This window comes from Eleutherodactylus coqui, chromosome 2 (genome assembly GCF_035609145.1).
Source record: "Eleutherodactylus coqui strain aEleCoq1 chromosome 2, aEleCoq1.hap1, whole genome shotgun sequence".
In the NCBI taxonomy this organism is placed as follows: Eukaryota; Metazoa; Chordata; class Amphibia; order Anura; family Eleutherodactylidae; genus Eleutherodactylus; species Eleutherodactylus coqui.
Window position 1 is genome coordinate 313,937,612 of NC_089838.1, and position 11,518 is coordinate 313,949,129.

General features: G+C 43.4%; 1 protein-coding gene across 1 annotated transcript; it reads right to left on the reverse strand.

The window, feature by feature from the left end:
• Positions 1-10,095: 10,095 nt before the first annotated feature.
• LOC136610870 (beta-1,3-galactosyltransferase 2-like) lies at positions 10,096-11,115 on the reverse strand. Its single transcript, XM_066590070.1, has one exon. The coding sequence runs from the start codon at positions 11,113-11,115 to the stop codon at positions 10,096-10,098; it is 1,020 nt and encodes a 339-aa protein (XP_066446167.1).
• Between the last annotated feature and the right edge of the window lie 403 nt (positions 11,116-11,518).

The window sequence follows — 11,518 nt, forward strand, 5'->3', positions numbered from 1 at the left end:
GTCTAAAAACGCCAGAAGACAGCGAATTTAGACGGCACCATGGCGACGGGGACGCTAGCAAAGAAGCAGGTAAGTGAATAACTTCTGTATGGCTCATAATTAATGCACGATGTACATTACAAAGTGCATTAATATGGCCATACAAAAGTGCTGAACCCCACTTGATTTCACGAGACAACCCCTTTAAGCTCTAATTTCTTTAATTGATGTTCCCTATTGCCTCCTCTATAAGATCTAGGTACCTCATCGATTATACTAAATCGGAGCTGGCTAATAGAATGCCCTGCCTCTAGGAAATGTTTAGCCACCGGTACTTCTTTATTTTCGGTACGAATCGTTATGTTTTGAGATCCGATGTCTAATTTCCTGAGTTGACTCCCCGCCATACATCAGCCCACAAGGGCAGACAACCAAATAGATGACAAATTCGGACCTACAAGAAAATCAAAATAAATAAAGATTACCTGAAAGCGCTGCGGAATAAGTTGGCGCTATACAAATACCAAGATTTTTTTTTTTTTTTCCATCACCATAATCATACCATAATTAACAAGCACATAACTATATAGAGATAATTAGAATTTGTTAATAAATACTAATAATTATAACAGCATGGTCATAAATCATTCAGATTAGTAAACTAGGTGGTCTTAAACACACGGGCGCTTGTCCTGGATGTGGGGTACGCATATTTTTGATTTCAGCCGCACTTAAGCAGCGCTGCTGATTAGAGCCACCTGATTGGCTCTTCGGCACCACGTGACTACACAGCGTGCATGCGAATTGCCTTCAGCAGCCGTGTGCACTACACACTACACTTAAGCAGCACGGGGTAAGGGTTTAGGGTTAGGGGTTAGGGTTTAGAGTTAGGTTTAGGGTTGGGGTTAGGTATAGGGTTAGGGTTAGGTTTAGGTAACCCTAACCCTAAACCTAACCCCGTGCTGCTTGTGTGTAGTGCACGGATGCTGAAAGCAGTCCGCGTGCACGCTGTGTAGTCACATGGTGCCGAAGAGCCAATCAGATGGCTCTAATCAGCAGCGCTGCTTAAGTGCGGCTGAAATCAGAAATATGCGTGGGGTACTTAATGCAACAGGACGTACACCAACGTCCTGTTGATAGCGTGATATCAGAAGAGATTCCGCGCTATCAGGCAATGGGAGCCGGCTGTGATTGATAGCCAGCCTCTGGCTGCAACAGCGGGGGTGCATCAGGACAGTGACCCCCGCTATTGACCCCCCTTCCCTGCCGCGATCTATGTAGATTTCAGCATGGAAAGGGTTCAAAGAGGAAGCGCGCTCCCTCAGTGACGTCATCGGACTCTCGCGATGAAATCATGGAGAGCCCGGCTGGTTGCCATGGCAACAGGATGCCAGCTACAGGCTTCCCGCATTGTCATTGCCTATGATCGCTAATACAAGCGATAGGGCAGTGCAGAACAGAAGTCCTGCAATGCCTTATCATAGCGATCATAGGTGCCATTGTACAAGTCCCCTAAAGGGGCATAAAAAGTGTAAAAAAAAAAAGAAAAGACAAAAAATGTAAAAGAAAGAAAAAATGTAAAAAAAAAAATGTAAAAAACCCTCTTTTTTGTATTTTTCCCATATAATCATGAAATTAAAACAAAAAATTAAAATCCCACATATTTGGTTTCGTCGTGTCCGTAACGACACATACAATAAATTGAACACGCTTTTTATCCTACAGGAAAAAGCGTGAAAAAAAATGCTAAAAAACTGAAGCAAAATGCTTATTCTTTCATTTTACCTCCCAAAAATCATAATAAAAGTGATCAAAAAAGCTGTATGTACCCTAAAATGGTACCAATAAAAACTACAGCTCAAAAATAAGCCCTCACAGAGCTTCGCTGATGCAAAAATAAAAAAGGTTATAGGACTTTGAATGCAGCGATTTAGAAATTTTTTTTTTTCCAAAAAAAGGGTTTTTATTGCGGAATAGTGGAAAAACCTAAAAAAAAAAAGAATTTTGGTATCGTTGTAATTGTACCAACCCGCAGAAAAAATGTATTGTGTCATTTATGCTGCATAATTAACAGTGTAAAAAAAAATTTTTTGATGCGTTTTCTCTCCCTGCTATCATAAAAAAGTTTTACAATATAGTCTGTGTACCCAAAAATGGCACCGATAAAATCTACAGTTCGCCACGCAAAAAAGAAGCCCTTATACGGCCATGTTGACTGAAAAATAAAAAAGTAAATAAAAAAGTTATGGCTTTTGAAAAATGGAAATGAAAATCCACCAAAAATTGTTGTGTCCTTATGCCCAAAATAGGCCGTGTCATGAAGGGGTTCAAAACAAAACCATTGAAACGAATGCTTTGGTTTTGTCCTGTTATGCGATCGTGATTTTCAGAAGAAACGCACCCTTCTGTTTAAGCCCTTAACAGGGCACACGTGTATGCCAGGTGATCGCATTATTTTTTTTATGCACCCACTGACTTTAATGCGCAATTTTGGTGTGTGAAGATGCAGCAAAATAGGACACCCTGTGATTTTTTTAACATGGATCTTCAGTCTGTGAATGTTTGCATTGTTCTTTCTAAGCTTTGTCAATTGCAAACTCAGACAGAACGCGGATGTTAAACTTGCCCGCCTGAATAGGCCCTTAATGACACGGCCTGTTTGGGCCACAGGGAGGCAGCGATTTTGGGGGGATTTTCCTCTCCATTTTTCAAAAGCCACAACTTTTTTTTTTTCACTCTTCCTTCAACATGGCCGTAGGAGGGCTTGGTTTTTGCGTGGCAACCTATAGTTTTAATTGGCACCATTTTTGGCAACATGTGATATATTGTAAAACTTATATTATACAAGGAGAAAAAACACATTAGTCATGCAGCATAAATGAGTAGGGAATACCAAGGAAAGGGGTAGAGACAGCCAACCGTGCAACAACTACGCCACGGTATATGTTATAGACAGCATGCTTGTAGCACTAAGGAAGGAAAGGAAGGAGGGATTGAGAGCACAAAGTATAGATTTTTACTCTACCCTATTCATTGGTACACTCAACTCAATTCAATACACGCATAAGTAATCCTTGTTCATGTACAGACATACTGTAAGGACTGTGGATGTGGAACCACCGTGTCAAGCTAACAGGTAGGTGAAGATCCGATCCAGCACGGCTGACAGCCAACCTCAGCGTGGGAGGTAAGATACCAGATGAACAGCCCCATATATGGATGAAAACTAGGGAAGGTATCTTGCCCTGAACTGATAACTAGGAGAGGGAAACCCCTGCCTATAAGCGGAGCACTCGTCCCGATAAGGACGACCCCACAGTCTTCTTCTAGGCACTGACTTACCCTGGCATGCCAAAACACCTATAGGACAAAGATAGAACAACAATGGGGAGTACAGAAACAAAGAAGGAACGAGCTGACAAGGATAAACAGAGAAGCGGACCACGGGAATAACAGACCATAGAGTACACAAACGAAGAACACAGAAAACAAGCAGAACGCAAGGTAGCAAAGTAACTGCTGAAGCACGGCTGGACGTGAAGAGAACAAACTCTCAACAACACTGCCGCAAGGTCTGAAAGGCCCAGGGCAGCTATATAGGATGGTGATTAGAAAAGGAGCATCAGCTGAACAGGAGACCAGAACCTATTAACCCTAGGAATGCTGGAAGAGAGTGAATATAAGCTCAGGGAACAAAGAGAATGGGACAACGCACATATTTGCCATATACAGAAGCAGAAGACTGTGTCTGAACAGTGCACCTAACACATACCCCTTGGGGGTGTCACACTTTCACATTTTTCTCACAACTGACTACAGTTAGTAATGAGCTCCCTGCACAGTGAATCATACAGATAAGTATCTGAACTTCAAAAAGGAGACAATTCCGGGATCCATTATGCTGTACTTGATTCATCATAGAATGCAAAGTCTCAGTGCAGACAAATGTAGTGTACAGAAGTTAATGTGTGGAAGCTTCTGGATGTTTCTGGATGGTCTATGTAGTCTTGTACTTATTTGTATTGTCAGTGGGTTCCATGTGAGTAAATATGATGTGCATTGCATAGCTGCAGCACTGAATGGGTTACTGTCTAGGTTATGTCTGGAAATGTATCTCTTTGTTTGTCATGTGACCTTGTTTTATATATGTGGATGCAAGGTGCATGAGAGTGGGCATTCCTGTCACTCAGCCAGCCCGTCTGTCTTTCGTGGTCTTTCCTAACTGTCATGTGTAGAGGAGCTGCTCTGCACACGGACGCCGAGGAGCTGCTCTGCACATGGACGCCTTTAGTCTGTGTGTAGTGAATATGGAAGAGGCCGAGAGGATAGAAGATGTGTGCTGTGGACCCCCTGTATGGAGGAATAGGAGAGTAAAAGGCCGCAAGAAGTGCAGCGTTGGGTGCAAATCGTCTACTCTGTGAGTGTGTATCAGTAAAGAGTTGATGAAGTGTTCGTGAGAAAGCGTCCGGGACTAGAGATTCACAGATAACTTGGCCTGTGTAAGACACTCTGTCCTCCCGTGTTTCCTCTCTGTCACGCCATGTGTTCTCCTGCACTACCTATTCTGCCAATGGATGTCAAGTGTGGACTGTATTGTATTTTACTGCAAGTTGCGTTTAAGTAAATGGTTTTACTGACCATTCCCGGTTCTGCCTTTAAACCTCAACCCTGCATGTGCACTTGTTATTCCTGCATCGAGAGACCACCACGAAGGAAGCAACGGTGGCGTCACCCGTGACAAGGTGGACTAAGGTAAACCCTCCGTAGGTTAACCTAAATTAATAGCCCGCTCTCAGCCCCTCGGATGTGTCCTCCGGGTGGGAGACAATAGAGCCACCGTGACAAGGCCTACATCTAAACCCCGCTGTCTCCTAGGCTGGGGCTCGCTCCTCGGACGCTGCAGGGCGGAGCTATCTTGGCGTCACGAACAGGATAAGTCCCTTTCTGTGCTTGTTCATACCTGGTCGGAGAGAAAATGCCTCCGCCATCAGTTTCTCGTGTCTGGAGTGTCTAAAAATATGTCCATTTTCAGTTCACTGAGCCTGCTGAAGAAATTTTCAGGAGGACAAGACTGTATGCTTGCAAAAAGTTTATTATTATGCAAAGTCAAAAGGGTTCTTCTCCAAAACCTGAATTCTTCTCCAAAATATGTTGCTAGGATGCTCTACATCCTGAGACGTGGACTTGTAGCGTTGCTGGACCCTGTTGTGTTACCTGACCTACATGTTCGAACTGTCCAAGAAGAGAGTGACTGGGACTCGCAAGATGGAGTCCAGACTTCTTCATCAACAAACACTAAAAGGCTCGCGAAAAGTTTCCGGCACGAGATTCCGGCTGTGGCTGAGGAAAAAGTCTGTGTGGAGGGTGGGTTGCGCCCACCGCGGAGCAGCAGTCTGCAGTTGAGGACTGCCTGGAGGAGGGGACTTCTTCTGCAGCAAGCAAACCACTGAACCTCTCCCTGGAGATCAGAGCAACTTCTCATTTGGAAGAAATGGCTGCAGGAATAATCCTCCCACATGCCCCCGCTTCCACTGGAATGATGAGCCAGAGCTGCAGGAGCTGTTGATGCCACTGCCGATCCCTGTTTCCCCACTACTGGAGACAAGCTACCCGGAGCCTTCTAAAAAGACCTTTCATCCAGCCTGGAAACCTATCTCCAGCTAGGAAAAGGTCCCCTCCAACCTCCTTTTCCTTGGAGGAGGAACAGTTGCCTACTACTGTGAAGGACACCCGTCAGCTCAGAAGGAAGCCCTACTTTGTACCTTGGATCATCATTCATCAGGACAACCTTGAGGCTAGAGCTGCTATCCCTTCAGGCTTGCGTCCCTATGTGCGGGACTCTGATGACCCGGAAGTACAGCTCTACTTCAGTGTCCAAATGCGACCAGCACCACCATTGGAATTACGCCATCCCCTGAGTGGACCATCCTTGGCATTTATTAATGAGGAGGACTCCAGCACCATGTCCAACTGGACTATCATACTGCACCAGCAGGACCGATACTGTGTCAAGCTACACTCCCCTGAACAAGGTAAGACTTAAGGACCCAGATAGGACATCTTTCCTGGCGTCACTAGGAATCAGTTCCTGGACCAGTATGCTAACGTCCACCGGTTGTACCACTGACTCGGAATCTGAAGATCCTGTGGGGCCAGCTATCCCTGCCAGAAGTACTTGGTGTTAATAAGAGACTCCCATATAAGAGAGACTTGGTTATACTTAATTTATTTTCGTAACTTATAAGATACATTTCAGGACTTTATGTTGGTTTTTACCATTTGAAACCTTAAAAAGTTATCTTTATAAATGCTGAATGGTTTATCCTAAAGTTTTATGTAATGTTACAACGTTTAAGGTATTGTGCAGGAGGAAAAGCAAAGAGTAAAAGAAAAAAATTGTTTGCACTTAGGAATGCATATGCTTGTTTAGGCCTTAGTCAGCGATTTTTTAAAACCATTGCTTTGCAATGGTATCGGACACATGAGCGCTTTTTATGCGCTCGTCTGATAAATTATAGAACAAAAAATCGCAGATCGCACCTATCTGCGATTCCTGTTCTCTTCTCTATATGCGCTCAATGGGGCCGGCGGCAGCAGCGCCGACCCCATTGAGAACATATAGAAGACAAATCATTCTTCTCTGCCACAGCTGTAACAGCTGTGGCAGAGAAGAACGATGTTTGCCCATTGAATTCAATGGAGCGGCAATACAGCCGCTCCATTGAAAGCAATGAGCTGCCGGCGTGCGCGGGGTGAATTGTCGGGAAGGGGTTAAATATATAAGCCCTTCCCTGCAATTCATCCTAAAATGTGTTAAAATAAAAAAAAAATTGTATACTCACCTTTCCGCTGCAGCCGGAGTCCAGCCGCGGCCGCTGTCAGTTCTCCTGAACTGCTTCTTGGCACTATTCAGCCGGCGGGGCTTTAAAATCCCCGCCTGCTAAATGATCTGCCTCTGATTGGTCACAGCCCTGACCAATCAGAGGCTGAAAACACTCACACACCCATTCATGAATTCATGAATGGGTGAGTGACTGTTGCCTCTCAGCGCTGAGCCAATCAGGGGCAGGTCTGACTCACATCCATTCATGAATTCATGAATGGGTGTGAGTGAGGCATGCCTCTGATTGGCTCAGCGCTGAGCCAATCAGGGGGCAGGTCTGACTCACACCCCCTTCACACCCACTGCAGGACGGCCACGCGGAGCTCCGGCTGCCGGCAGAAGGTGAGTATACAATTTTTTTTTATTTTAACACATTTTAGGATGGATTGCAGGGAAGGGCTTATATATTTAAGCCCTTACCGACAATTCATCCCGGGCTCGCCCGCAGCGCATTGCTTTCAATGGAGACGGCTGTACTGCCGTCTCCATTGAATGCAATGCGCTGGACAGCTCCGGCCCGTTTCTAATGAAACGCGGCTAGGAGCAGATTTTCGGGCGATTTGCGGGCGACTTGCGTGCACCGGTCACGCGATTTGCGGATGCGCATCCGTCATGCGATCCGCAAATCGCGCGAAAAATCGCCCGTCTGACTAAGGCCTTAAAGTACGAATGGTGTGTATGTGAGACATCCCAACTAGATGCTACCCTACTAATTACAAAACACTCCAGTGTCAGTCTGTCATTCTTATCTATTCTAGGGAACACAGCTTTGTTAGCATTTTTTCTCTTAAGTCAGCTTGGCTGGGGGTATATACTTCAGGTAACCACCCTGCAAGAGATCTTTGGGAAGTGATGGTCATTCCACTTACCCTTTATTTTTTCTAACCTACCAATCAACCCTTTTCTATTTTGTATGTAGTTACAGTGAGGTATATCTAACTTTTGTCTTTGGGGAGAAGAATTATGTAAGTGCCCCATAGCTTATGTAAGTGAAGCCTGGATTATGTCCAGCCTAACAAACCTTTGTCTCAAAACAGTATGCCATACCAATATTCTCTTACAAGCTGTTATAAAATTACACTATGTATAGAAAGTGACAATTTGAATGGGTTAAGCCTTGAGTAGCAACCGAAGGGGGGAGTTTGTTTTGCCAACTTGAAAACAACAAGTTCGGATACAGCTTTAAAGAAGGACAAGTGGGTTGATACAACACAATTTATTATTACAAATGAATAATTGATTAAATAAAACAATTAAATAAAAATCTACACGTTTTGTAAACAATTCTTAAAAAACGGTTAGATCAATACTCACATCACCAAGAGCCTTAGGTATACTTTATCTGCTTTGTGCATCAACCGGAGAAGCAGCGGTGAAAAGTCAGAGAACAGGGGGCCTCTTGGGAACCACACTGTGAGGGGGCATTCCCTATCACAGGTCCGAAATGTTTCTAAAGGCCCATTTACATGGAGCGATGATCGCTCAAAAATCGCTAAAAAGCGATCGTTTGAGCGATAATTGTTGCGTCTAAACACGCGACCATCATGCACTTTTCATGCACTGCTAGCTGATCGTTAAATTCAGTCCAACCTAAAAATCGTCTTTCATCCTTATCAGGAGTTCTCCACGGGTAGTGTTCATAGCATTGTTTCCCGCTGGAGAACAAAAGAACCTAAAGCAGACAAGAGCCCTCGGGCTATTAACTGCTTTCAGCTAAGGCTTTATTTGCACACTTAATTGCTCTTAAGTAGCTGAGTAGCTACTCAAAAGTTTATGCAAAATGATTGCTCAAAGCTGTCACTCAAATTTTTGTTTGAGCGATCATCTCTTCATGTAAATGGGCCTTTACTCTCCAAAGTCCTCTCCTGTCTTTTATATTTAGTATGATCTACTGCTTGAATATTTGCATCACAAATATCAATGCATAAAGGTGTTTGTTTGAAAAGGTCACAATCTGAAGTGACCATTCCTCAAATAGAACTAGATCAGACCGACAAAAGTGATTCTTAATACAATGGCAGCCCTAAGCTCCAAATATACATAAGGTCCCAGTTCAGTCTTAAGACAATGATAATAGATTTGCATGACTAATTAGACAATAGAATCACAAGACTCTATAGACAATGGTAGTAGAATTACAAGATAATGGTGACACTATGTCCAGATATAAACATGTTTCCAGCAAGTCTATAAGACTCAGTTATACATCCTTATAATTTACACATTGAACATTCATGGCTGTATGGATACAAGATGGAGGGTTACAAATAGCCAAATATATTTGCACCACAGGAGTTGTGTTTACAGATTTCGCCTTGCACACTCCATGATTAAGTAGATGTCCTAAAAGTGTTAAGAGGTAGAACATTGAGAAAATTTCCACTCCGGAATCTACATTCTGTGTTGAAAAGTCGCCGGGGTCGGCTTTTTCTTAAGTAGGGGGGAGCTGTAGTGTACAGAAGTTAATGTGCAGAAGCTTCTGGATGGTCTATGTAATCTTGTGCTTATGTGTATTGTTAAGGGGTTCCATGTAAGTGAATATGTGTGTACTGCATAGCTGCAGCACTGAATGGGTTACAGTCTGGGTCATGTCTGGAAAAGTATCGTTTTGTTTGTTATGTGACTCTGTTTTGCAAGGTGCATGAGTGTGGGCATTCCTATGAGCATAATGCTTGAAAAAGTCCTCTCTGAAGGACGAAACGTTGCAAGCTCCAATATATGCATGGAGTCCTTTTAAAAAATAAAGATGTCGTTTGAATTTTTTACCATATGAAGATAGTCTAAGGATTTCTTGAAAAAGCTCCATGGAGTGCTGCTTACACCTTTCTACTTACCTGATATTTGAAGGAACCCTGAAAGTCGGGTTCTATTGGTAAGAGTGCACCCTCTAGCTTCAAGCTTTCTTCTTTATACATATCTCCCCCACTTGTGTGGTCACTTGGTGTGCTGCTGAGATCGTGCATTTATTTACAATGCTCCAGCCTATCACTGGCCATGCTCTACATCCTTGTGCCTCCAGACCAGGGCATATGACAACTACAGCCAATCACTGGCAACAGCAGTGATCTGCTGCACTCTGTTATTGGCTGCAGTGGTCACATGTCTGTGTCGAGAGAGACCAGGAAGAAGAGACTGTCAGTGGACTCAAAAAACATTGGAACAGGAGCAGCGCAGGTTTGCTAAGGTGAGTATGACTATTATTTGTACATGCTAAAAAATATTTTTCTCTTTTCTTAGCACTTTTGAGATTTGTTAGCCCAAAAGTCTGCCCATACAGTCCGTAGCTCTTCTCCAGCATAATGATGCACCATGACAACTTTCTTAAAGCGGCAAAGGTTATACTCAGCTTTAAAGCCGTTAAATATTCCCCTAGGAGGTGGAGTAGGTGGAATGCGGAGCTCATACAAGCAAATCCCCATAAAAGCATCTTCCATGGGGATGACCCTAATTTCTTGAGCCACATCATAGATTTTTTTTGCCATATCCACTGAAAAGACATATCCAGGACCAGCACAATAGGGTGGATAGGTGTTATTTGGATAGACTTCTTCAGGTACGTACCACTTATACGCACGTGACCTTATAGGTCCAGTGTTGGTAACTAAGGCTCCTGTGAAAAAATTTTCACGAATGGGATACTCTGGATAAAGAAGCTGATGGACCAAGTAGTCTACATTAAGAAACATGTCGTTGTCTATCTTCATGACATAGCTTGTAGAAGGGCAGAATTTGGTCACCCATTCAATGCCCATCAAGGTTTTTAAGGTCAAGTTGTAATAGGTGTCCATGAAGTCTTGTTGTATGATGTCTCCAAAGACCATACTTTCTTCCTTCAACATCAACTGGGTTTGATCAGGAGCAACCCGAGGTAGACCAAGGAGAAAAATCGTGACCACATCAACATCATAAATACTTTCATTACCCCATGTTTCCCGGATTGTTTGTCTAGACTGTAGGTCATGACATTCCCCAAGCACCATTATAACAAGAAAGGGTTTCCGGTCCTTGCACTTGTTCGGCAGGTTAATAACAAATTGGTATGGAAACGGGTATGGAGGAGCCAAGGGGTGCTTGAAAGCTGGGTAAGTCAAATTATTCACAGGTTTTTGGGGGACTTGCACATTGACATAATCTTGAATCCACTTTTTGAGAAGTTCAATATTTCTTTCACGGTGGAACAAGTATGCAGAGAAAAATATGAAGATCAGCAGAAGTAAGATGAGCAATTTCCCTGGGCAGATTCGGATGTTCATGTTGTTGCCCCGAAGATCAGGATCTTGCCAAGATTTCTATAAAGGTTAGAAAACAAAAATCATGGAAAATCTGTTATAAATTCTGTTCTAAAATATAATAAAGTAAAAGGACATACAAGCACTGCACATCCCTTTAATTCCAAGATGTCAATCAATAACTAGTGGTTTATTTGCTAAATCGACAGATGGTGAGGTAAAAACTGACAGTAAAATATCTCTAAGTTAGTAAGGCTCAGTTGATAAATGCGTTGGAGGGTCCATCCGGGGGGCGATCCAACTGTCGAGTGAATTTGTATTGCATTACATTATGTTTGATACACAGTGGTACATTCTACCAGGATCCCAGGCTCGATGTCCCACATAAAAGGCTCCTTGTTGCGCTTTTTCTTGCTAGCCATGAGAC